Genomic DNA, 27,865 nt, shown 5'->3' with positions numbered 1-27,865 from the left:
TTACTGAGTGCTCAGTGTGCTAAGCACTGGGACACAGCAGTGAGCAAAACTGACAAAAACAATCCGTCCCTGTGGGGCTTCAGAGTCTAGCGAGGGAGAAAGGCAATAACCAAGAGGAATGAGCAAATTACATAGTAAGTCGGATGGTAATCAGTGCTAAGGAGAAAAGTGAAGGGAAGGAACAAGGAAGGGTGGGTGGCAATTTCAGACAGAGTGGCAGGGCAGGCTTTCCCGAGTTGGGGCCATTTGACTCAAACCAGCAGGAGAGGAGGGTGCAATCCATGTATATACCTGAGGGCAGGGTATTTCAGGCCAAGAGGGCAGCAAGAGCCAATGCTTCATGGTGGGAGGAGCCTGCTGGGGTAGAGGAACTGTCCCTGCGGGCTGTGGCTGGCGTTAGGTCAGGGGAGGAGCAGCAGGGACAAGTAGAGAGGGGCAGTGGGGGCCTCGTAGGCCAGGCTCTGGCTTCTCTTCATGATGCAGGAAGCCACTGGGGTTTGAGGAGAGGATGATGTAATCTGTTGTAAATTTTAACGGGATCATTCTGGCTAACCGGAATAATATTAGTCAAAGTAGGGCACAATACTTTGGCCACCTGATGAGAAGAACTGACTCATGGGAAAAGACCCTGATGCTGGGAAAGATTGAAGGCAGGAGGAGAAGGGGACGATGAAGATGAGATGGTTGGATGGCATCACCGACTCGATGGACATGAGTTTGAGCAAGCTGCGGGAGTTGGTGATGGACAGGGAAGCCTGGCGTGCTGCAGTCCATGGGGTCGCAAAGAGTCGGACACGACTGAGCAACTGAACTGAACTGAGGGCACAATAAGGATAGAAGCAAGAAGATCTAGCAGAGAGTACTGTTCCTGGTGGAGCTGGAAGAAACTATGAGACTTAAACTAAGGGATGGAGAATCAAGAAACTAGGGAGCTGTCAAGGATAGCTCACGTTTTATTTGGATGACTGGGTGATTAAAACTTTTAAATGTTTCAATTTGACATGCCTGTAAGAAACGTTTGTGAAAATGCCTCAAAATCTTGAAGATATAAATTGAAAGAAAGGAGATTTAGGCTCCTCATAATAGCTTTGAAGCTTGTTAGAACCCTGAGAGCATAAGATGATTCCCAGGACAGAGGGTCCTAAGCTCTTTTTTTTTCCACATTTTATTTTGTACTGGGGTATAACCAATTAACAAACAGTGTCGTGATAGTTTCAGGTGAACAGCAAAGGGACTCAGCCATGCATATACACATAACCTCTTTTGAGTTTTGTGAGAAGCTTATAAAAATACAGCTATGATCACAAAACGGAACACTCCGTATCAGAGCTTTCTTGGGCTTCCAAAAGTAACTTCACAGACCTTTAGGTGCCTGCGTGATCTACCCTGGGAAACGCTGGGATTTGGTTGGCCTCTGGGAGACATCAGCTTGCCCAGCCCTGGGAGAACAATGAGCCGACAAGCTGGCTTTTAATTAACATTAAATTCAGTCAGAGTTTTTTTTATCTGATTTGTTCTTGGTTGAAATAAGAGAAGAAACCACGGTGCTAAACCAGGGTATAAACTTCTGATGACTACCCACCAAATGCAAATCTGTATTAGTAACCCACAGATGTGCAAATCTGCATTAGTTAAGGCTAGCAGCCATTAACAGACAAAGCCTGAAATGTCAATGGCTTAACCCAATAGAAGTTTAATTTTTATTCAGTTGGCTGACAGGAAGACTCTGCTCCATACCATGATTCAAAAATGGGCTGTTAGAGGTCCTGCTTTCCTCAGGTAGCTCCCTATTTGCCTTGGAAATCAACATCCCTCAGGTCCATGGAGGAGAGAAAAAGAGAGCTCACTAGTAGGAGGCTTTTATGGACTTGGCCTGGTAGTGATACAGAGTGTTTCTACCCACATCCCACTGGCCAGGACTCATACTGCAAGGGAGGCTGGGAAATGTAGTCTAGCTGTGTGCCCAGGCTACAAAGGAAACATTTGGTGAACAGTTAGCCAGTTTCAGATGCACAAATGCATGGGCAGATAGATGTCTCTGGATTCCCTGGGAGTCCATCCTTCTTGGCATGGTCTTTACAGGGTGTTTCAGACATCCACCTCTACCTTCCAGGCCCTCACATTTCAGATCAACTGATTTCTAGTCTCTTGCGCTCCCCCACAAGAACCCTGAACCCCAACTTCACTCTTCATTTCTAAAGGAGGCAGGCACATCCACACCTTTGCCTTTACTGAACGTCCTGTCTGGAATCCTGTCCCCTTTCTCACCTGGTAAACTCCTTCCCTGAAGCTGTCCTCATTACCGCTCAGAGTTATTCCTGATTCATGTTTTTCTGGGATACTATAACAGAAATCAGCTCTAGAAAGCCTGAGGAAATGGTGGAGTGATTGGAAGCGTGCAAGTGGCTCACAGGTAGGAAGGAACAGCCAGAGAACCAGGTTAAGAAGGGGCAGGAATCTGGCAGCTCAGAAAGGGGATATGGCCCAGACAGAGGACTCAAGAAAGAGACGTGTCCTTACTCTGTGCCCAGAACTGTCTGGCTCAACTCTAGATGTGTTTCCTACTCTGCTAAGGATCGGAATCCCTGAGAGTGGGTCGCAGGTTTGTCAGGGATCTCAAACAGAGTTCAAGGTATTCAGAATTGAAGTTAACAACCTCCTAAACTGCCTTCTCTGCCACTCTTACCCATCGGAGCCAGTGGTATCATTCTGCAGCTCCTCATCCATTCCTTCTGTCTCCCTCATTTCCCACGTTACCAGGCCTTGTCAAGTCGATCTTCTAAATGGCTTCTGACTCTGTCCTTCCCTCCGCCAGGACCACCCCCTCCCCTGTGCCTCCCTCCATCATCATTCACCCAAGCAGCAAGAGCTGCTCCTTCTCTACTCTCCCTCCAGTAGCCAGAGAGGCCTCTTCACCATGTCACTCCTACGCTTACCACCCTCCTAAGGTGCCCGTCAAACTCTATCTCCTTGGACTGACTTATAGGGGCCAGAGTGATCTCTTTGGCCTCCTCTTGACCGGAGCTTTATGTACAGCCCCTCTGGAGCTGAGTGGCACTCTCACTTGGCCTTGCTTGGTGATCTGTGCTTTACTGCCTGGAGGCCAGGGTACCTGGAAGACCGTGGCTGGAACCAGTGCCCACACCTCCCAGATGGAGCCTTAGCTGGGCCCCTGCCTCATCTCCTTGAGCCTCAGCACCCTCTTCTGTGAAGCAGTTGTAACAATGTTGGCAGCGCATGGTAGCTGTGAGAAAAAATATTTGAGCGTTCACTACTCACTCAACAGTGGTCACTAGCGCTTCCTGTGCCAAGTGCCCTCCTGCATACTGGGGACACAGTGGGCAAGCAGACTGCCCAGCGTCCTTGGATTCACGATCAGGAGCAAGGGGGGAAACACTCCCAACAGAACGGGGGTATCCCCCTCTCATCTGAGCTTTGCCCTGCCTCAACCTCAGCCACCTCTCAATCCGCGGACGCCTCTCGTTTGAGATGAACCCACTTGTGCAACCGGCCAGGGCAGCCCTGCCCCTTTCACCCTCAGCGACCAGCCAATGAGACCTCAAGGCCAGGACTTGGGACCAGCCTCAGGCGCGCGTAGGCATGTGCTCGTAGCCCCGCCCCTTCCGCTCCAGGAGACCAGCCAATGAGAACCAGAGGTCAGCTCCGGGGGCAGGTGTGGTAACGGAAAGGGGAGGGGCGTCTCTCTGAGGAGAGGCCTCATGCCTCAGGCGGCAGAGGCGGGTAGCTGAGCAGGACCTGAGCGCAGATAAGCGGGAGGTGAGAAGGGCCCGCCCGCCCGGGGTTCCCGTACTCTCCCTTGGTGCCCCAACCCCAAGCCACGGCATCCCACGCGGTGTTCACCGTCTGACGCCAGACCGAAGGTGTGGCAACTACTAATTCCTCACCCCGGTCTTCTCACCCTGGGTCACCTCATCCTAAGTCTCCTCACCCGTGTCTCCTCACCCTGGGTCTCTTCACCCTGTCTTCTCACCCCTCACATCCGACCCCTCACAGGGTCTCCTCACCCGTCTTCCCTCACCTGGAGTCTCTTCACCCCGTCCCCTCGCCCCTCACAACCGGCCCCTCTCCGGAGTCTCCTCCCCTCGCCCCGCCCCTCACCCGCACCTCCGCAGATCCTCACACTGCACATCCTGAACTCCATACGCGTGAGCCGCTCACCCGTTACCCCACACCTGGACTCACATCGCACAGCTCGAATTCCCTCACATCTGCACACCAGGCGTGGTCCCAGACTCCCCAGCACCACCGCTCAGAGCATCACTCACACATTCTATTCCCATGCTGTTCACACCACCGCCGTCCACACCCACACAACCCCCTCACAGAGAGTCTCTGATCCAAGTACCCCACTCATCTTCTCACATTTCTGACTCCAGCAAGGCTCCCAGACTCCATTAAAGCTCTTCTTACTGGGCAAGACCTTCAGACCACAAACAGGGCCCCAGGCCCTTGCAGTTCTTCTGCCTCTGAATCCCTCAGTCCCCAGGACCTACATCCCCTATGCCTTCACACCCTAAGGTGATCCCCCAGTCCCTTCCCAGCCCCACTTTCCCTCTGCCCACCTAACCCCCACAGTCAGCTATTATCCTCATTCCCCTGGGCTTTGGCACTGGCCCAGGTCTCCTCTTCATCCTCAACCTGCTGTCATCCTAGAGAACCTCCCAGAAAGGAATGCATGGACCTTAATCCCATGGCCTTCTTCTTCCACTTCAGCTCTTTTCCTGGATCTACTTTCCAGACCTTTCCCTCCTCTGAGATCCAAGGTTACTCTTCCCACAGGCTCCATCCTTCTAGCTGCCTCATGCTCCATCCCCTAGTCTACCTGCCCCTCAACTCCATGTCCCTTGAAGCCTCTGCTTTGTATCCACCTCCATCTTACACATTGCTTACTTGTGCCTCCATCACCCACACGTTTCAACTCCCAGGCCAGTTACACTTCATCCTGAGGATACTATGCAGCTGTGTGACCTCAGTCATACTACCACTACTTCTCTGCTGCATGTCTGTGTGCCTCTAGTGAAGCACAGAGTTCTGCCAAACCTTTATCCTTCTCCTCAAACCAAGATAGTCTGTTCTTGGGGGGTAGGGGGAACCTTTTTTATCGCCCTCCATAAGCAAGCTAGAGACTTCAACTTTGAACATGGACCACCTGGACAGTTACCTATCATACCACACCCTTATCTCTTTACCTTCCCTTACCTTCATAGGGTAAGGTGACCCTTTTCCTGTCTGAGACCAGTCCCTGCACCATCAGTGACCCTTTCTCCTTAGTCTTCAGCCTAGTGGAGGCTACTCTCTAGTTTTGGTGTGTAGACTTCTCACTGCATTGGCTTCTCTTGTTGTAGAGCATAGGCTCTAGGGTGCTCAGGCTTCAGTAGTTGTGCCACTTGGGATCTAGAGCATGTGGACTTCAGTAGTTGAGGTATGAGGGCTCAGTAGTTGAGGCTCTCAGATTCTAGAGTGCAGGCTCAGTATCTGTGGCACATAGGCTTACTTTCTGCTTGGCACGTGGAATCTTCCATGACCATGAATCGAACCCATGTCCCCTACATTGGCAGGCAAGCTCTTAACCACTGGACCACTAGGGAAGTCCAGTTGTCTGTCTCTCTTGACTAGAATGAAAACTCCACAAGGGCAAGTTATTTTCTGTTTTGCTTGGTGAAATATTCCTAAGCACCTAAAACGATGTCTGATATTCAATAAATATGAATATTTTTTGACTACATGAATTAATTGGCCCATTCCTCCTCTCTTCTGTTGGCTTAAAGTACACACTGCTCAGTTCCCTACATTTCTGACTGCTTATCAGAGCCTTTTATGGTCTTGTTTCCTTCTTAAGTGCTGATTTTTTGTTTTTGTTTTATTTGGCTGTACTGGGTCATAGGTGCAGCTTGTGGGATCTAGTTTCCTGACCAGGGATTGAACCCGGGCCCCTGCGTTGGGAGAGTGGAATCTTAGCCACTGGGCCACCAGGACAGCCCCAGTGCTGATGTTTCTAAGGGCTTCTTCCTAGTCCATTTTCTCTTTTCCCTTTATATATTCACTGTGAATGATTTCATCTCTTCCCATGATTTAACCACCATCAATTCTTTTATTTCCAGCTTAACCTCTTCCTAGGATTCTACTCCTATTTTTCATGTGTTTGATGAATAGCTCTCTTTGGATCCCTGATAAGCACACACACTCAAGCTGCCCCAAATTGAACTCAATAGCTTCCCCATCCCATCCCTTCACCTCCACTCTTTCTCCTCCTTTGTGCCAGTCATCCTGATAGTCATTCTCAAAACTACCCACTGTATTGTCTGAGGCAACTGGGAGAAAATGTAGTGCTATGGAGCTCTATCTCCCAGACAAGACTAAGTTTCAATCTAACATTTCAAACAGTAGAATGATAAAATCATGAAGGCAAGAGAGAGCATGATGTGTTCAGCTTTCTCAATGACGTGGCTATGATGGCCTTTTTATAGGAGAAGGCTTTGGTTAGAAACTGAGCAAGGACATTTGGCTAAATGACTATTGCAATTCATGGAATCTTGCTTTACAAGTTTCTTTTTACCAAACTGACTTCCTTGATGACAAGATGGTGTACTTATTTTTTTAATCCTTACTTTTTGTGGTACTGCTTGACATATGGTAGGTATCCAGATTTGCAAAATTATGTATTTAATATGACTGAAGCCTAGGATATATATGAGGATATGGCTCAATACTGATAAGTGTGAGCTTTGGTGACTTCAAAGGCATTATTTAAACAGAAAAGACTATTTGAACGTTTGTTGTTGTCGTTCAGTTGCTAAGTCGTGTCCGATTCTCTGCAACCTCATGGACTGTAGCACACCACGCTCTTCTATCCTCCACTGTCTCCTGGAATGTGCTCAAATTCATGTCCGTTGAGTCAGTGATGCTGTCTAACCATCTCATCATCTGTCGCCCCCTTCTCCTTCTGGCTTCAATCTTTCCCAGCACAGGGTCTTTGTAATGAGTCGGCTCTTTGTATCAGGTGGCCAAAGTATTGGAGCGTCAGCTTCAACAGTTCTTCCAATGAATAGTCAGGGTTGATTTCCTTTAGAATTGACTAGTGTGATCTCCTTGCAGTCCAAGGGACTCTCAAGAGTCTTCTCCAGCACCGCAGTTCAAAAGCATCAATTTTTCAGCACTCAGCCTTCTTTATGATCCGACTCTCACATCTGTACATGACTACTGGAAAAACCATACTTTTGACTATACAGACAGTGTAGTCAGTATAGTGACTGTAAAGTAAATGTTTACTTTGATTTTAAAAATTAATATTTATTTTTTAAAGTTACTAATCTAAAATTCTAGTCTTCCTTGAGTATTTCAGCTTAGTTTATAAATTTTATTCTAAATGAGATTATTTATTAGATTGTTTATTCTAAAGCTCTAGCATATTTTTAATAATAATTTAATGTTTTTGTTCCATTTGCAAACTTAAATTATAAACTTAATGTATTCTATTTCTTTAAATACCTCAATTGTCTTAATAACAAACTTTCCTACCTTTTTATATATTCTTACAAAAATCATAAATAAAACTCATAAATATGGTAAATCTCAAGTTCTCTTAAATGTCCTAGAACTCCTATAAACTTACTAAGATTTTGACTTAAAACTACAGCCATAGTCAGTTTCACATTTTAAACTCCAATGACAAAGCTGACCAAATTCTCATAAACATTCAAATGCATATAGTATCAAAGAGTCATAGTACAGGTATCCCTTGCTTTGCAAAGTTCACTTTATACCACTTCGCTTTTATGAAAAACCTACAGCAGTACCTGTTTCACAAACAAAGAGAAATCTGAAGAGGATTTTCTCTTCTATGGGGAAAAAAAAAAGGTGAAAAATAGAATAGCATCCAGGATTTTGTTTTGCAACAAGTCATATAGAGGCAGTGTGCACCCCAAACAGTAAGAGTGGCAACGCCAAGCTCATTCCCCAGGAACTACACTCTGCTTCTCAGCACCAAGGTGTCACAGCTTCAAGCTTTGTGAGCATCTTTGCTTTATCTTGATTTATTTTGTATATTTGTTAGCAAGATGTGTCTTGAGGTAATTGCTTCTTTGCCTTATGCCATTTTGGTTTATGAAAGGTTTTGTACAAACACTCTACTTTTGGACAAGGAGGGAAACCTGTAGTTTTATGCTTTTAATATTTCTTATTTTAATTTCCTTCCTTCCCAGAATTATAATTATTCACCCATATGATTTTTAGGGTTTCATTATCTTATACTTTTATTTATTTTTAAATTGAAGTATAATTGATTTACAATATCATGTTAGTTTCAGGTGTACAGCATAGTGATTCAATTTTATGTACATATATTTATATCCATTTGTAGATTGCTTTCCTCATAGGTTATTACAAAATATTGAGTATAGTTCCCATTGTCTTGTACTTTTTAGAGTTGTCTTTTTGGCTTGTTGAGATTTCATTATGATCAGAGGACATTGGCTGGGGTTCAGTAACTCTCTAACAGTCTGCACTTGGCTTCCAGATCATTACTCCTGTTTCTCCTACCTCTGTGGCCCCCTCTTCCTCAGCCTTTTAGGCTGGTTCCTTTGCATCTCCCAGTCTTGATGTTGAGCCACTTCTCCATCTGTGTTTTCTCCCTTGATCTCACCCATTCTTATGTCTTTAAATATCATCTATATGCTTATGACTCCCACATTTCTATCTCTCCCTTGAATTCATTTATTCAGCTGCCTACTCAGTATTCCCACTTAGATGCCTCATGAGCATCTTAATATGTTCAAAACTGGATTATTTCTTTCCCATGCAAACTAGCTTCTTCCAGTCTTCCCCTATCTCAGTTAATGGCACCACCATTTCTGGTTGCCTAATCAAATGCCTGAGGATTGTCCCTAACTCCACACTGACTCATCAGCAAATCTTGTCTGCCCTCCCCCGGTCCTCCTTCACGCTACTTCCTTCAGCCCTATGCTGATCTGAGCTGTTATTATCTCAGTTCAGTTCAGTTCAGTCACTAAGTTGTGTCCAACTCTTTGTGACCCCATGGACTGCAGCATGCCAGGCTTCCTTGTCCATCACCAACTCCCAGAGCCTGCTCAAACTCATGTCTATCGAGTCAATGATGCCATCCAACCATCTCATCCTGTCATCCCCTTCTCCTCCTGCCTTCAGTCTTTCCCAGCATCAGTGTCTTTTCCAATGAGTCAGTTCTTCACATCAGGTGGCCAAAATATTGGAGTTTCAGTTTTAGCATCAGTCCTTCCAATGAATATTCAGGACTGATATCCTTTAGGATTGACTGGTTTGATCTCCTTGCAGTTCAAGGGACTCTCAAGAGTTTTTTCCAGCACCAGCACCACAGTTGGAAAGCATCATTTCTTCAGCACTTAGCCTTCTTTGTGGTCCAACTCTCACATCCATACATGACTACTGGACAAACCATAGCTTTGACTAGACAGACCTTTGTTAGCAAAATAATGTCTCTGCTTTTTAATATGCTGTCTAGGTTGGTCATAACTTTTCTTCCAAGGAGCAAGCATCTTTTAATTTCATGGCTGCAGGCACCATCTGCAGTGATTTTGGAGCCCAAGAAAATAAAGTCTCTCACTGTTTCCATTGTTTCCCCATGAAGTGATGGAACTGGATGCCATGATCTTAGTTTTCTGAATGTTGAGTTTTAAGCCATTTAACTATTTCACTCTCCTCTATCACTTTCATCAAAGGGCTCTTTAGTTTTTCTTTGCTTTATGCCATAAGGGTGGTGTCATCTGCGTATCTGAGCTTATTGATATTTCTCCCGGCAATCTTGATTCCAGCTTGTGCTTCATCCAGCCTGGCATTTCACATGATATACTCTGTATAGAAGCTAAATAAGCAGGGTGACAACATCGTACTCCTTTTCCAATTTGGAACCAGTCTCTTGTTCCATATCCAGTTCTAACTGTTGCTTCTTGACCTGCATACAGATTTCTCAGGAGGCAGGTAAAGTGGTGTGGTATTCCCATCTCTTTAAGAATTTTCCACAGTTTGTTGTGATCTACACAGTCAAAGGCTTTGGTGTAATCAATAAAGCAGAAGTAGATGTTTTTCTGGAATTCTCTTGTTTTTTCTATGATCCAGCAGATGTTGGCAATTTGATCTCTGGTTCCTCTGCTTTTTGTAGATCCTGCTTGAACATCTGGAAGTTCACAGTTCATGTACTGTTGAAGCCTGGCTTGGAGAATTTTGAGCATTACTTTGCTAGCATGTGAGATGAGTGTAATTGTGTGGTAGTTTGAACATTCTTTGGCATTGTCCTTCTTTGGGATTGGAATGAAAACTGACCTTTTCCAGTCCTGTGGCCACTGCTGAGTTTTCCAAATTTGCTGGCATATTGAGTGCAGCACTTTCACAGCATCATCATTTAGGATTTGAAATAGCTCAACTGGAATTCCATCACCTCCACTAGTTTTGTTCATAGTGATGCTTCCTAAGGCCCACTTGACTTCTCATTCCAGGATGTCTGGCTCTAGGTGAATGATCACACCATTGTGGTTATCTGGATCATGAAGATCTTTTTTGTATAGTACCTCTGTGTGTTCTTGCCACCTCTTCTTAATATCTTCTGCTTCTGTTCAGTCCATACCGTTTCTGTCCTTTATTGAGCCCATCTTTGCGTGAAATGTTCCCTTGGTATCTCTAATTTTCTTGAAGAGATCTCTAGTCTTCCCCATTCTCTTGTTTTCCTCTATTTCTTTGCATTGATCACTGAGGAAGGCTTTCTTATCTTTCCTCGCTATTCTTCAGAACTCTGCATTCAAATGGATATATCTTTCCATTTCTCCTTTGCCTTTAACTTCTCTTTTCTCTGTTTCTCGGCTATTTGTAAGGCCTCCTCAGACAACCATCTCTCACCTCCATTATTCCAATGACCTGCTCCTAACTGGTCTCCCTGCCTCCACCCATGTGCATATAAATCTAGTGATTTGTTAACATGTAAATCAGATTCTCAACCTCCAGGCCCCCATCTCACTCAAAGAAAAAGCCAAAGTCTTGGCCTATAAGGCCCACCTCAATTTTGCCCCACCATTTTTTGACCTTTTCTACTACTATTCACTTCACTCTGTCTATTCCAACTATACCACCCTATTTGCTCTTCCTCCCACTCATCCAGCAGGCTTCTAGCTCAGGGCCTCTGTTTTTACTATTTGTTCTGCCTGGGATGCACTTTCCCAACATATCTGTATGACTCATCGTCCTCTCACTTCCTCCAGGTCTCTAGTCAAAATCACTTCAGGAAAGCCTTTCCCTGCCCACTTATCTAAAGAACAGTCACTGCTCTATACATATTCTCTCCCACTTTCCATTTCTGGTTGACTTTTTTTCTTTAGTACTTATCCCTCATTTTATTTATTTCACTTATTAATCTTGTTTATTGTTTCTTCTCCTCACTAGAATATAAATTCCATAAGACCTAGGATTTTAAAGTTTTGCTCAGCACTTTATCTTCAGAATCTAAAATAATGTTCAATAAATAACTGTTGAATGTATGGATAAAATAATATTAGTGACACTTTATAGCTTATTGAGTTGAGCAAGCAGTCCACATAACTTAAATATGAATTATGTCATTAGCTATTTCTTTGCTTTCATGTAGATTTTTGTAACCACCCACATGATAGAGTTATTTCATTCCGTTTTGTACTTACCTAGCTGTTTTGTGAGAAAACTGTAGAGATTTTTTAACTTTCTAGAGTTTTGTGTTAGTTTCATGGATAGTTTTTCATTATATCTCTTGTAAATATACAACTCTTGTAAATTTTAAGTAATGTCTCATTAAATACTGGATCTCTTAAGGCTTTCAGTTATTTGGTCACATCTTGGAATCAGATGAGAATAGTGGCAGTGAGGAGTTAGATTATGAAGGATCTTATATCTATAGTAAAGAGGTTATATTTTATCCTGAAAGAAATAGGAGCTATTGAAGGGTTTCAAACAATATGACATGGTTAGTTTTGCATGTTAAGAAAGGTCACTCTGGGGGTGAACTGGAAAACAGGTTAGACATGAGGAAGCTGCAAGAAGGGAGACCAGTTATAATTCCAGGACAACAGTCCAAATGAAAGATGAAGAACCTGTACCATTAGGTCCAAGCTTTATATTTTCAGCTCCAGCCTATCTCCTGAACTCCAGGCTGTTGTATTCAACTGCCTATTTGTATCTCCAATTGGAGACCTGGCTTCCCTCATAGCTCAGTCAGTAAAGAAACCGCCTGCAATTCAAGAGACCCAGGTTCGATTCCTGAGTTGGGAAGATCCCCTGGAGAAGGAAATGGCAATCCACTCCAGTATTCTTGCCTGGAAAATCCCATGGACGGAGGAGCCTTGCAGGCTACAGTCCATGGGCTCACAAGAGTCAGACACGACTTAGCGACTAAACCACCACCAGTAGGCATCCCATAGTAGTAACATGTTCAAAATAGAGCCCCTGGAAATTCCCTGATGGGCCAACAGTTAAGACTCCGTACTCCCACTTCAAGGGGCGTGGGTTCGTTTCCTGATTGAGGCACTAAGATCCCGCTCACAGCACTGTGCAGCAACTCCCCCTCAAACAATGAGCACCTGCTTCACCTTCTGAGCTCCTCTCCCGGTCTCCCCGTTTCCATCCACACCACCACCATCTATCAAGCTGTTCTCATCAAAATTAGGGGTCATTTTAATTTCTCTCTTCCCATCACTTGCCCCTGCAAACCTTGACCTAAGTCCTGTACACAATTCTCTTGGCTCATCTTCCACAACGTAACCAGAACACTTCACTTCTCAATATTGATAATATCTATGAAGTCCAAGTGCTGTCATCTCTAGACCACTTTAGTGCTCTCTTGAACATCGTACTGATGTTCATGTGACAACATGTGACAACATCGTACTCCTTTTCCAATGTGGAACTAAGATCTATTAGATCTAATAGATCTTCCCACTCTTTCCTCCTCTTGAGCTCCTGCAGCAGTCCATTTTCCAGACAGCAGCTGAAGTCTGCTGTTACCTTAAAACATAATCACATGATCCCCTGCTCCCTTAATCTCCAGTGGCTTTTCCTCACTCTCAAAATAAAAGCAAAGTTCTTGACTACCTAGTTGATTTCATGTCCTGTCACTCTTCTCCACAACCCCCTTATCTATTCCTTAAAACACACCAGGGCAGCTCTCACCTTTTCTTGAGCCATTCCCTCTGTCTAGAACTCTTCTCCTCCATCTCCAGAAGACAACTCCTTTTTATCTTTCAAGTGGCAGCTCAAATGTCTCTACATTAGAAAGGACTTGTCTGACTTTACAGGCCAAAGCATCACTCCTCTGAAAAATCTTCTTTATTACACCATCCTTTCTATTTTCTTTGTAGCATTGACCACAAACTCAAGGTATCTTTATGAATCTGTTAACTTGGCTATTTTCAGTCTCCCCCCACACTAGAATGCAAACTCCATGACGGCATCCAGTCTGTTTGAATCCTCAGATACGCTACAGTGTCCCCATAACCATAGCAGATGTCTGGTACTTAGTAGACACCCAGTAAAGCTGTGATCAATAGTGGATAATGAAATGGACCTCTGTTAAAGCAGCAGCCGTGGAGAACGGAAGGAAGGCACTGATAGAAGGGACTTCAAAGAGCTGGGTCACGCTATGATCTCCGCAAGGGCAGCGCTCAGTTCACTGGTGGCTTTCAAGCACAGTCCTTCCTGACCCATAGATGATTTAATGTTTATTCCATGAAAAAATGAAATTGGGGAGTTTTAGTGACCACTTAGGTCAGGAAGGGGCTTCGCTTGTGGCTCAGACAGTAAAGAATCCACCTGCAAAGGAGGAGACCAGAGTTCGATCCCTGGGTCAGGAAGACCCCCTGGAGAAGGGAATGGCTACCCACTCCAGCATTCTTGCCTGGAGAATTCTATGGACAGAGGAGCCTGGTGGGCTACAGTCCTTGGGGTTGCAAAGAATCAGATACAACTAACTCTTTAGGTCAGGAAGATAAGAGGAGTTAAAGACAATGTAAGCTTTCTGGCTTGGGTACCCAGCTGTGAGTAGTGGAGCTAAAATTGAAACACGGATCTGTCTCACTGCATCTTCTTTCTGTGCACTTCCTAGATGGCTGATTCTGACCCTGGGGAAAGAAATTATGACAACATGCTGAAAATGCTGTCAGACCTGAATAAAGACTTGGAAAAGCTGTTGGAAGAGATGGAAAAAATCTCAGGTAGGATGTTTTCCCAGGCAGGGTACCTTCCTCCTTTCTAAGAGCTCAAATCCTCCGTATACTTCCAAGTTCAAATCAAGTACCTCCTCAATCAGGTCTTCCCTGACTACTTTTCAACTTCTTCACCGTGTAACTACTATACCACAAGATTTCATACTCACCACTGAATATTGCCTTGAATTGTTTTCTGATTATTTTTGTGTGTTTGCACCTTATTTCAGCAAATAGACTATTATCTTCTTGAGGGCAGAAATAGTAACTTCTTCTTTTGTAACTGGGCGCACACAGTACCATGAAGAACTAGTAAAGTGTTAGTTACTCCGTTGTGTCCGACTCTTTGTGACACCATGGACTGTAGCCCGCCAGGCTCCTCTGTCCATGAGATTTCCTGGGCAAGAATACTGGAGTGGATTGCCATTTCCTTCTCCAGAAGCAGCAATAGAATTGAACTAATTTCTCTATTTTTGGAAAAGAATGTTAGTCTGTTATTTTATTTAACATGTTTCCACTAAGCAGTGGTGGTGATACAATTATAATTTCCTTAATTTGTTCTTTACCAGTTTGGAATATATGTAATTCTTAAAATTGTGTGATCCTGTTTTACTAGACAAAATCACAATGTGAAACAAATTTTAGAATGCCCAAATACTCTACTTATATGAAAACAAACTATTTTTAAAGACATTATTAGTTTTTAAGTAATCTCCATTTATTACAAGTCTTCAGAAAATTTCTACTTAAAAATGTTCGCAATTTTGTGCCCACATACTTGAAAGTTTTATATATACCTTTTAAAAAAGTTCTAGTATTCATTTTCCACAATAAGTTGTTTGATTCCTTCAATCTAATTAAATATTCTCTTATTTAACATCATTTATTGAGCACATATATGTGCTTTTCTAAAAATACAAAGTTGAATAAAGATGCTCCTTCTTGAGAAGTGAGTAGGGACCAGAAACAGACATCAAGATGACTAATTATATTTAAACATATAAACGTAAAGCACGTTTTAACTTTATGGTGAAGCTATAATATGGCAAATGCTAATAATGATGTACACCAAGTACTGGGGAAGGAGCAGAGAAGGGCAGGCAGACTTCTTGGGAAGGCAAGTGAGGCTTTGAACAGAGGCTTTAAAGCAGAGCATTAGAGGAGTAGGGATTGGACAGATGAGGTCAGTCCTGTGAGCAGAGAAGAGGGGCAGTCCAGGAAAAGAAATAGCCAAGGCTGTGTGCCCGTGAGGGAGAGGTTGGCATAGTCAAGAAGTCAGAGTAGCGCTTGAGATTCGCAAGGTGGCAGGCCAAAAAAGAAGAGGCTGAAAGGTGAGAAGAAACGTCTTCAATGCAATGCCAAGTTAAAGAGGTTTACCTTTCTTATGTAAGTGATAGGGAGCCATTTGGAATTTTGAGGAAGTCAGTTGCCTTTTAGAAAGATAGCTCTGGTAACAGTGTGAGAGATGGTTCAGAAAGGAAAGACTGGAGCAGAAAGGCCAATTAGGCAGGTTTTCCAGAACTAAAATCTGAAAAGGAGCTGGTCTACATACAAGCGTGGCACTGAGAACAAAAAGAAAATAGCTGATTTCTGTGATAGAATGTCTTATTGATTTGTAAGAGCTCTTTCTGTATTAAGACTATTAGGTACTTGTTCAAAATTGTAGGAAATATTTTTCCCAGTTTGTCATTTTCCTTTAATTTTGTATATGAAGCTTCAGTGAGCAGAAGTATTATGTAGTAAAAATGTATTAATATTTTCCTTTCTGATTTATTCCCATTGCTTCAATGCTTAGAAAATCCTTCCCTAATTCAAGATCAGTGAAATAGTCACTTATATTTTCCTATACTTTGTGGTTTTAGTGGGTTTTTCTTTTTTTTAACATTTAACTCTAAACTATCTGGTGTGCCAAAGGAACTAGGCTTGTACTGCATTTCTATTTAGCTTCACTGGAATCTCTCCTTTTGGCAAATATCCCAACATTAATTAAGGTGATAGGTAAGTAAGTTATTCAGTTCAGTTCAGTTCAGTTGCTCAGTCATGTCTGACTCTTTGTGACCCCATGGACTGCAGCACACCAGGCTTCCCTGTCCATCACCAACTCCCAGAGCTTGTTCAAACTCATGTCCATTGAGTTGGTGATGCCATCCAACCATCTCATCCTCTGTCATCCCCTTCTCCTCCTGCCCTCAATCTTTTCCAGCATCAGGGTCTTTTCCAAGGAGTCAGTTCTTCGCATCAGGTGGCCAAAGTATTGGAGTTTCAGCTTCAGCATCAGTCCTTCCAATGAACACCCAGAACTGATCTCCTTTAGGATGGACTGGTTGGATCTCCTTGCAGTCCAAGGGACTCTCAAGAGTCTTCTCCAACACCACAGTTGAAAAGCATCAATTCTTCGATGCTCAGCTTTCTTTGTGGTCCAACTCTCACATCCATACATGACTACTAGACAAACCATAGCTTTGACTAGACAGGCCTTTGTTGGCAAAATAATGTCTTTGCTTTTTAATATGTTGTCTAGGTTGGTCATAGATTTTCTTCTGAGGAGCAAGCATCTTTTAATTTCATGGCTGCAGTCACCGTGTGGAGCAATTTTGGAGCCCACTATTTCGACTGTTTCCCCATCTACTTGTCATGAAGTGATGAGACCGGATGCCATGATCTTTGTTTTTTGAGTGTTGAGTTTTAAGCCAGCTTTTTCATTCTCCTCTTTCACCTTCATCAAGAGGCTCTTTAGTTCCTCTTTCTGCCATAAGGGTGGTGTCATCTGCATATCTGAGTTTATTGATATTTCTCCCTGCAGTCTTGACTCCAGCTTGTGCTTCATCCAGCCCAGCATTTCGCATGATGTTCTCTGCATAGACAGAATGTGGTCCACTGGAGAAGGGCATGGCAAACCACTTCAGTATTCTTCCCTTGAGAACCCCATGAACAGTATGAAAAGGCAAAAAGATACGACACTGAAAGATGAACTCCCCAGGTTGGTAGGTGCCTAATATGCTACTGGAGATCACTGGAGAAATAACTCCAGAAAGAATAATGGGATGGAGCCAAAGCAAAAACAATACCAAGCTGTGGATATGACTGGTGATAGAAGCAAAGTCCATTGCTGTAAAGAACAATATTGCACAGGAACCTGGAATGTTAGATCCATGAATCAAGGCAAATTGGAAGTGGTCAAACAGGAGATGGCAAGAGTGAACGTCGACATTCTAGGAATCAACGAACTAAGATGGATTGGAATGGGTGAATTTAACTCAGATGACCATTATATCTACTACTGTGGGCAGGAGTCCCTTAGAAGAAATGGAGTAGCCATCATGGTCAACAAAAGAGTCCAAAATGCAGTACTTGGATGCAATCTCAAAAACGACAGAATGATATCTGTTCGTTTCCAAGGCAAACCATTCAATATCACGGTAATCCAACTCTATGCCCGACCAGTAATGCTGAAGAAGCTGAACTTGCATGGTTCTATGAAGACCTACAAGACCTATTAGAACTTACACCCAAAAAAGATGTCATTTTCATTATAGGGCACTGGAATGCAAAAGTAGGAAGTCAGGAAACACCTGGCGTAACACACAAATTTGGCCTTGGAGTACAGAATGAAGCAGGGCAAAGGCTAATAGAGTTTTGCCAAGAGAATGCACTGGTAATAACAAACACCCTCTTCCAACAACACAAAAGAAGACTCTACACATGGACATCACCAGATGGTCAACACCAAAATCAGATTGATTATATTCTTTGCAGCCAAAGATGGAGAAGCTCTATATAGTCAGCAAAAACAAGACCGAGAGTGGACTGTGGCTCAGATCATGAACTCCTTATTGCCAAATTCAGACTTAAATTGAAGAAAATAGGGAAAACCAATGACCATTCAGGTATGACCTAAATCAAATCCCTTATGATTATATAGTGGAAATGACAAATAGATTTAAGGGACTAGATCTGATAGAGTGCCTGATGAACTATGGACAGAGGTTCATGACATTGTACAGGAGACAGGAATCAAGACCATCCCCATGGAAAAGAAATGCAAAAAAGCAAAATGACTGTCTGAGGAGGCCTTACAAATAGCTGGGAAGAGAAGAGAAGCGAAAAGCAAAGGCAAAAAGGAAAGATATTCCTATCTGAATGCAGAGTTCCAAAGAATAGAAAGGAGAGAAAAGAAAGCCTTCCTCAGCAATCAATGCAAAGAAATAGAGGAAAACAACAGAATGGGAAAGACTAGAGACCTCTTCAAGAAAATTAGAGATACCAAGGGAACATTTCATGCAAAGATGGGCTCGATAAAGGACAGAAATGGTATGGACCTAACAGAAGCAGAAGATATTAAGAAGAGGTGGCAAGAATACACAGAAAACCTGTACAAAAAAGATCTTCATGACCCAGATAATCACGATGGTGTGATCACTCACCTAGAGCCAGACATCCTGGAATGTGAAGTCAAGTGGGCATTAGAAAGCATCACTACGAACAAAGCTAGTGGAGGTGATGGAATTCCAGTTGAGCTATTTCAAATCCTGAAAGGTGATGCCGTGAAAGTGCTGCACTCAATATGCCAGCAAATTTGGAAAACTCAGCAGTGGCCACAGGACTGGTAAAGGTCAGTTTTCATTCCAATCCCAAAGAGAGACAATGCCAAAGAATGCTCAAACTACCACACAATTGCACTCATCTCACACGCTAGTAAAGTAATGCTCAAAATTCTCCAAGCCAGGCTTCAACAATACGTGAACCGTGAACTTCCAGATGTTCAAGCTGGTTTTAGAAAAGGCAGAGGAACCAGAGATCAAATTGCCAACATCCGCTGGATCATCGAAAAAGCAAGAGAGTTCCAGAAGAACATCTATTTCTGCTTTATTGACTATGCCAAAGCCTTTGACTGTGTGGATCACAATAAACTATGGAAAATTCTGAAAGAGATGGGAATACCAGACCATCTGACCTGTCTCTTGAGAAACCTGTATGCAGGTCAGGAAGCAACAGTTAGAACTGGACATGGAACAACAGACTGGTTCCAAATAGGAAAAGGAGTACGTCAAGGCTGTATATTGTCACCCTGCTTATTTAACTTATATGCAAAATACATCATGAGAAACGCTGGGCTGGAAGAAACACAAGCTGGTATCAAGATTGCCGGGAGAAATATCAATAACCTCAGATATGCAGATGACACCACCCTTATGGCAGAAAGCGAAGAAGAACTAAAGAGCCTCTTGATGAAAGTGAAAGAGGAGAGTGAAAAAGTTGGCTTAAAGCTCAACATTCAGAAAAGTAAGATCATGGCATCTGGTCCCATCACCTCATGGGAAATAGATGGAGAAACAGTGGAAACAGTGTCAGACTTTATTTTTTGGGGCTTCAAAATCACTGCTGATGGTGATTGCAGCCATGAAATTAAAAGACACTTACTCCTTGGAAGGAAGGTTATGACCAACCTAGAGAGCATATTGAAAAGCAGAGACATTACTCTGCCAACAAAGGTCCGTCTAGTCAAGGCTATGGTTTTTCCAGTAGTCATGTATGGATGTGAGAGTTGGACCACAAAGAAAGCTGAACACCAAAGAATTGATGCTTTTGAGCTGTGGTGTTGGAGAAGACTCTTGAGAGTCCCTTGGACTGCAAGGAGATCCAACCAGTCCATCCTAAAGGAGATCAGTCCTGGGTGTTCATTGGAAGGACTGATGTTGAAGCCGAAACTCCAATACTTTGGCCACCTGATGCGAAGAGTTGACTCATTGGAAAAGACCCTGATGCTGGGAAGGATTGGGGGCAGGAGGAGAAGGGGACGACAGAGGATGAGATGGCTGGATGGCATCACTGACTCAATGTACATGGGTTTGGGTAGACTCGGGGAATTGGTGATGGACAGGGAGGCCTGGCGTGCTGCGATTCATGGGGTCGCAGAGTCAGACACGACTGAGCGACTGAACTGAACTGAACTCTGCATAGAAGTTAAATAAGCAGAGTGACCATATACAGCCTTGACGTACTCCTTTCCCAATTTGGAACCAATCTGTTGTTATTTTCCAGGTTTTTTTGTTGTTGTTACTGGGTTTCTTTTATTGATTTGAAGTAGTTTCTTGTATAGTCTAGACATTAACTCATTATCAGTTTTAGGATTGTACAATTCTGCTATCATTTGTATGAAAAATTTGTCCATGTGTCCTTAGTTGAAAACAAATTCACCGGGACTTCCCAGGTGTTCCAGTGGTTAAGAATCCGCCTTCCAGTGCAGGGATGCAGGTTTGATCCCTGGTTAGGAAATTAAGATCACATGTGCCACAGAACAGCTAAGTCCGTGAGTCACAAACAGAGCACCCATGTGCCGCAACTGCTGAGGCCCGCAGGCTCTGGAGCCCATGTGCCACAGTGAAAGCGCCTGTGACCCAACACAGATCCCGAGTGCCACGGCTATGAGGCAGTGCAGCCAAATAAAGAAATGTATTTAAACTATTAAAAAATTAATTCGCCAATATTTTACCTGATGATCTGTGATTTTTAAGAAGTCCCTAGGTCACAGATATTCTGCTAAATTTTTATCTATAAATGTTATTTTATCTTTCATATTTGCCTTTAATTCATAGGGCATATACCTCTCTTTTTCGCTGATTTTTGGTATTACTTTCATCATATACTAAATTCCATATACACTGAGGTCTATCTCTGAATTTATTTTCTTCCATTGGTCTATTGTCTGTACCACACTGTTTTCTAAAAAATTATGCTGTAGGGAATTCCCTGGAGGTCCATTGCTTAAGACTCTGCATGTTCACTGCCAAGTATGTGGGTTCAATCCCTTGTCAGGGAACTAAGATCCCACAAGCTGCACAGCACAGCTAAATTAATTAATTGATTAAATTGAATAGGGTTTTATAGGATGTCTTGATACTAATAGGGCATCTTTTCCCCTTTAACTGTTGTCTTTTTAAAAGTGACTTGACTATTGGACTTTATTCTTTCATATATACTTTTATAATTTACAAATACTGATAGTTTTATCTCTTATCTTACACCTCTTATTTCTTTTAAATTCTTAAACTCTATTTACCAGCATCTTCAATACCAGCAATATTAGGAGTTTATTCACAGTTTCCTCATTAAGTATAATGTTTGTTATAAGTTTTTGATATATTACGTTTACTAGGTCAAAATGTCTCCTTCTGTTCCTAATTTGTTAGAGTTTTTATTTTCTAAAATCACAGATAGGTAATCAGTATTAAATTTTGTTAACTGCTTTTTTGTATTAACTGAGATATTACTATGATTTCCTCCTTTTATTACTATGTTTAATTAAGCTGATTGATTTTCTGATATTCAACTATCCTTAAATTTCTTTTACAAATTCTACTTGATCATAACATATTATTTTAACATGTTGTTAGATTTGGTTAAATTATATTTCGGATTTCATGTTTAGTTTCACGTGTGACAGACCTGTAATTTTTTTTAATATAATCTTTGGTTTTAAAATAAACCAGCTTAGGGAAAATTATGTTTTTGTTTTTGTTTATCTCTATTCTCAGGTTTTCCACAGTGTAACTGAAATGCATCTATAAAATGCTTTTCTTAAAAAGTCATACAGTCAGCCTACCAATCTTCCCTCTTTTTCTGATTTCTGGAATTACTTATATCACATAAGAATGAATTATTCTTCAAAGTTCAGTAGAATTCATCTGAAAAGCCATCTGGGATCTGAGATTTGAGAAGGTAGACTTTCACCATTTACATTTTAAAATGTTGATTCTTCTATTTTGCCTATGATGCGAATTAGCCTGTGGGCTTATCTTCACCCCTTTACTGCCTGGCTTGACGGCCTCATCATTCCTGTTCTCTGCTCCTGCCTCTTCGACTGTCAGAATAAATCTGCTTACTGCCTCCCTCATTAGTCCTCCCCTCTCCTACACAGATTTTGGAATACTTTATCTTCATCCTTTACTGAACCCTGTTTCTAGGTGCACATTTTGACCATTTTTTAAAAATTTCTGTATGAGGACCTGAGCTTACATACTGGGTTGTCAGAGTACATGGGTGAACCCTGACTAGCCTCTCAAAATGTCTGTCCCTCCAAAGATAGGACTAGACTACAGATCTCTTCAAGAAAATTAGAGATACCAGGGAGCATTTAATGCAAATATTGGCACAATAAAGGACAGAAACAGTGTGGACAGAACAGAAGCAGAAGATATTAAAAAGTGGCAAGAATACAGAAGAACTATATAAAAAAGATCTTCATGACCCAGATAACCACGATGGTGTGATCACTCACTTGGAGCCAGACATCCTGGAATGAGAAGTCAAGTGGGCCTTAGGAAGCTTCACTACAAGCAAAGCTAGTGGAGGTGATGGAATTCCAGTTGAGCTATTTCAAATCTTAAAAGATGATGCTGTTAAAGTGCTGCACTCAGCACTGCTGGAAAACTCAGCAGTGACCACAGGACTGGAAAAGGTCAGTTTTCATTCCAGTCCCAAAGAAAGGCAATGCCAAACAATACTCAAACTACCACACAATTGCACTCATTTCACACGCTAGTAAAGTAATGCTCAAAATTCTCCAAGCTAGGCTCCAGCAATACATGAACTGAGAACCTTCAGCTGTTCAAGCAGGATTTAGAAAAGGCAGAGTAACCAGAGATCAAATTGCCAGCAATGTTGGATCATACAAAAAGCAAGAGAATTCCAGAGAAACGTCTACTTCTGCTTTATTGACTATGCCAAAGCCTTTGACTGTGTGGATCACAACAAACTGTGGAACATTCTCCAAGAGATGGGAATACCAGACCACCTGACCTGCCTCCTGAGAAATCTGTATGCGATCAAGAAGCAACAGTTAAAACTGGACATGGAACAACAGACTGGTTCCAAATTGGGAAAGGAGTACAACAAGGCTGCATATTGTCACCCTGCTTATTTAACTTCTATGCAGAGTACATCATGTGAAATGCCAGGCTGGATGAAGCACAAACTGGAATCAAGATTGCCAGGAGAAATATCAATAACCTCAGATATGCAGATGACACCACCCTTATGGCAGAAAGCGAAGAGGAACTGAAGAGCCTCTTGATGAAAGTGAAAGAGGCGAGTGAAAAAACTGGCTTAAAACTCAGCATTCTAAAAACTAAAGTCATAGCATTCGGTCCCATGACTTCATGGCAAATAGATGGGAAAACAGTGGAAACAGTGGCAGACTTTATTTTCTTGGGCTCCAAAATCACTGCAGATGGTGACTGCAGCCATGAAATTAAAAGATGCTTAGTCCTTGGAAGAAAATCTATGACCAGCCTAGACAGTATGTTAAAAAGCAGAGACATTACTTTGCCAACAAAGGCTTGTCTAGTCAAAGCTATGGTTTTTCCAGTAGTCATGTATGGATGTGAGAGTTGGACCACAAAGAAAGCTGAGCATCAAAGAATTGATGCTTTTCAACTGTGGTGTTGGAGAAGACTCTTGAGAGTCCCTTGGACTGCAAGGAGATCAAACCAGTCAAGCCTTAAAAAATAATCAGTCCTGAATATTCATTGGATGCTGAGGCTGAAGCTTCACTTTGGCCACCTGATGCGAAGAACTGACTTATTGAAAAAGACCCTGATTCTGGGAAAGATTGAAGTCAGGAGGAGAAGGAGATGACAGAGGATGAGATGATTAGATGGCATCACTGACTCGATGGACATGAGTTTGACCAGGGTTTGGGAGTTGGTGATGCACAGGGAAGCCTGGTGTGCTGCGGTCCATGCGGTTGCAAAGAGTCATACACGACTGAGCGACTGAACTGAACTGAACCATAGATAGGACCTTGGCTTTGCTATTGTGCTGGCCTTACCAAAAGCCTTCTGAGAGGGCCTGCCCTCTCTACCTGGTCTAAAATAAGGCTTTTCCTACCTCATTTCTCTGTCACAATACATGCTGCTTGTTTCCTTTTTGTTCCTTTCACAATGTGTAATTGTCTTGTATTTTTATTATCTGTCTCCTCCCACTGCAACTAGTATAGATACTCATGAGGACAGGGATGTGTCCATCCTGTATAGACTGCTGTATCATCAGGGCTGCCTTAGTAAAATGCCAACACAGAGCAAGCACTCAATAAATACTGAATGAATGAAAAACTCAGGAGACGCATATTTCTGAAGGATTTTTGGATAATTGTGAGTCTTTCCCATTCTATACTATTTTTCCCTTGGATCAAATTACAGAGAGTAGTGTCTCAGTGAATTGCCTTTTCTGAAGTGTGCTTTGGTACTGTGCCACCAGCTTTCTTTTACCAGTGATTACAATTGTAGACACAGGAGAGTATCTTTGTTTTTTTTTTTTAATATTTTTATTTATTTATTTATTTGGCTATGCTGGGTCTTAGTTTCAGCATGCAGGATCTTTAGTTTTGGCATGGCATGTGGGATCTAGTTCCTTGATCAGGGATCAAACCTGGGCTGCCTACATTGGGAGCGTGGAGTCTTAGCCTCTGGACCACTGGGAAAGTCCCTCTTTGTATTTAAAGTAGGGATGTTGTCAAGGACATTTTCAACTATATTACATACCTCTCATGAAATATACCTATAGGAAAATTCTTTCTTAGGATAAAAGTGTCATAAACAATAGGTTTGTTTTTATTTTATGCTCACTGAATCTTTTTAAAAAATAACCTTCAGCATTCTATTTTTTAAAACATTTTTGCTTATTTATGTTTGGCTGTACTGGATCTTCATTGCTTTGCTTCGGCTTTCTCTGGCTGCGGCAAGCAGGGGCTACTGTAGTCGCCGTGTGCGAACTTCCCATCATGGTGGCTTCTCTTGTTGCAGAGTCCAGGCCGGGTGCGCAGGCTTCAGTACTTGCAGCACACGGGCTGAGTAGTTGCAGTGTGCAGGCTCTACAGCGCAGGATCAGTGGTTGTGGTGCACAAACTTGGTTGTCCCAAGATATGTGGAATCCTCCCAGAGCAGGGCTCAAACCCTGCACTGGCAGGCGGGTTCTTTTCCACTGCACTACCAAGAAGTCCCGTCACTAAATCTTATAACTGAGCATGTTTCCTTCTCTGCTTTGGCCTCAGGAAACTCAGGGCTATAATTTCAGCTGCTGTGTAGGTCTGTGTGAGATTCTTTTCTGTGAGCTATTTTTTTGTTTCGTTCTGTTTCACCCACCCTAGTTGTCTGTCCTGATTACCTCAGTTATTTATTTTATAGTAGGAGTTTCTCCTTTCTTGAGCACTTAATATGTGCGTGGCAGTTTACATACATCATCCATTTAATCTTCACAGCAAGTCGTGAGATCCGGACGTTGTCCGGCCTTGACGTGTGAGGAGACGAGGTCAGTACTTTAAATCTCTGACTCCAGGTCACACGGCCAGTGAGTTGAGAGCTTTAGCCTCAGGCCCATGCTTCACCTGCTGTCCAGGTGGCTGACATGATGGTCTATGAGCTTCCTGCACAGAAGTACCCAGGATGCTTGTTAAGATGCAGGTTCCTGGGCACCATTCCCAGCCCATGACATAAGAACCTCTTTGAGTTTTGAGAGGGGCCAACTGTCTACATTTAACAGGTGTCCCAAGTGACTCTTGCTGCCAGACATTGGAGCGTTCCTGTGCTGGCAGATAGTCACATGCCCTCTGTCTGTTGAGGTGAACTTCATGCATCTTCTCTAACACTGTTTCCCTAACCACACAGATGCCACTTTCTGTAAAACTTCAAGTCTGGCACACTGCTGACCTCTGTTGTGTGTAGACATACATGTGCATTTGTCATTAATCATCTGCCTATCTTTTTTTTTTTCTTTTGGCAGCACCATAAAGCTTGCAGGATCTTAGTTCCCTGACCAGCGGTTGGACTTGCACCCTTGGCAGTGGAAGTACAGAATCTGAACCACTGAGCTGCCAGGGAATTCCCTGCCTGTCTCTCCTTTGGTTAATTTCCTGAAGTATATAGTTTCCCAAAGTATCCAGCACTTTTTAGCTCAGCCAGGAGAAGCTCTACGAGGACATGTTTACTCCACACAGAGATGACTCTCTCATTCATAGATCTAAAGGGGAGAACCACGCGAGTGGAGGGCTGTGCTCAGAGGGAAGGGGTGAGGTGGGGTTTCTGCACACAGCATTGGATTCGTACAGGAAGCACAGGTCCACCTATAGGCCAGGGGCGCTGCCCTCAAGTTGCTCTCAGGCGGAAAGAAAGTTGGTCAGTCCTGTGGTGAGCACCAAAGGACACCTAACATGAACATGCAAACCTTCCCAGAAGGAGGAGCCCCTGGGCTGGCCCTAATGAAAGCAGAGGGGTGCCCTGGTGGAGGTGGGCAGGCATCCCAGGTCTATGAGCGTGAGAAAACCTGAGGCTCAGGCCTCGCAGGAATGGGAGTGGTCAGCCCTACCTGAGCATGTGAGCTTGGGTGGAGGAGCACTTCTTGGGAGTCACCCTGCAGCCACTAGTTGTGAACTGCAGATGGGTAAGGACCTATATTTAATCTTTCCTAACATTTCATGTCACACTGGCATTCAACCTTTTAGTGTTGTGGGCCGGTGTATTCCGAAGTTAAGACTTGGTGAGATTAGGGAAGGTTCATTCCTGCTCTGTGTAGAGAGGAGATTTAATAGGGGTTGTTATGAGCCCTCTAACACATGGCCGACCCGCTTTCTCTCCTTAGAGTAATTGGGTGGCTCAGCGCATCCTGTCCCAGGATGCCGGGCAAGAGCAGAAGCGCCAGCCCTCGCCGGGGGGCCTAGCGCTGCAGCCGCCCCTGTGGCCTGACCGGGCCTGTCTGCTTGTTACAGTGCAGGCCACGTGGATGGCCTACGACATGGTGGTGATGCGCACCGACCCCTCGCTGGCGGAGTCCATGCGGCGGCTGGAGGACGCCTTCCTCAACTGCAAGGAGGAGATGGAGAAGAACTGGCAGGAGCTGCTCAATGAGACCAAGCACACGCAGTAGGTCCCCGGGGCAGAGCAACAGCGACCCCAACGCATGGCCTGTGCACAGAACCTGTTCTCAATAAACTTATTTTCAAGCACCTCAGGATCCTTTCTGTCTCACCCAGCTGCATTCAAGCCCTGTGAACAGCACACGAGACGGGCGAGACGCCGAGGCTGTGAGGAAGCAGCCGTGCCCAGCACCACTGGTGCCAAACTTAGAATAAAAAGCCAAAAAAGGAGCCAGACGGGTGGGACACACAGCAGTATTCAGGTGGGTTTATTTCCCTTCCTACAGTGAGGTCCAAAGCGGACGGGGAGAGCATTGGTTATTCAGTTGTATGTCTGAGGCACTGTGCTGGGCACTTGGGTGCGCCCTTACGTTCTCACAACCCCATTTCAGACAAGAAAAGCCATGTTAGATGTCTCATCCAATCCACACAGCTAATGAGGGGCTGGTGGAAAGTGGGGCAGGCTCCTGCAGGGGCTGAACCAGAAGAAGAGACCGCACCAAGCTGCAGAGGGGTGTAGCTGAGTGGTCCTGGCCGGCCTGGCCAAGGGTCTGGGCAGGGGGTATAGCCAGCAGGACACTCACCGACAAGGGTTCTCAGCCCTTGAGGTCAATTAGACAAAAGAAGGCTTCAGAGCTGTTCCAAGATAGAACCAGCCAGACTCCGGAGGCCTCAGGCCAGGCAGAAAGGCCCAGAGACAAGGGTACTTTCCTGGGGACGCCTCTGG

At 43.6% G+C, this 27,865-nt stretch overlaps 1 protein-coding gene across 2 annotated transcripts; it reads left to right on the top strand.

The window, feature by feature from the left end:
* Nucleotides 1-3,659: 3,659 nt before the first annotated feature.
* Nucleotides 3,660-27,228, top strand: SYCE3 (synaptonemal complex central element protein 3). Of its 2 annotated transcripts, none has more exons than XM_081591130.1 (3): nucleotides 3,660-3,777; nucleotides 14,132-14,240; nucleotides 26,992-27,228. In XM_081591130.1, exons 2-3 carry the CDS (start codon nucleotides 14,132-14,134, stop codon nucleotides 27,147-27,149), a joined length of 267 nt encoding a protein of 88 aa, XP_081447256.1. In that variant the 5' UTR covers nucleotides 3,660-3,777; the 3' UTR covers nucleotides 27,150-27,228. The 2 variants fall into 2 exon arrangements, with proteins under 2 accessions (XP_081447256.1, XP_081447257.1); XM_081591131.1 differs by having other exon boundaries at nucleotides 3,660-3,881.
* The last annotated feature ends 637 nt before the right edge of the window (nucleotides 27,229-27,865 follow it).

The sequence above is a fragment of the Giraffa tippelskirchi genome, chromosome 4 (assembly GCF_054371585.1).
Source record: "Giraffa tippelskirchi isolate mGirTip1 chromosome 4, T2T-mGirTip1v1.2.pri, whole genome shotgun sequence".
Lineage (NCBI taxonomy): Eukaryota > Metazoa > Chordata > Mammalia > Artiodactyla > Giraffidae > Giraffa > Giraffa tippelskirchi.
This window is presented reverse-complemented; position numbering and strand designations above follow the sequence as displayed.

Bases quoted from the DNA above. Each gene is read 5' to 3' on its own strand.
- SYCE3 (XM_081591130.1), top strand. From the start codon at position 14,132: ATGGCTGATTCTGACCCTGGGGAAAGAAATTATGACAACATGCTGAAA. The intron at 14,241-26,991 runs GTAGGATGTTTT...TGCTTGTTACAG, and splicing joins AGAGATGGAAAAAATCTCAG to TGCAGGCCACGTGGATGGCC.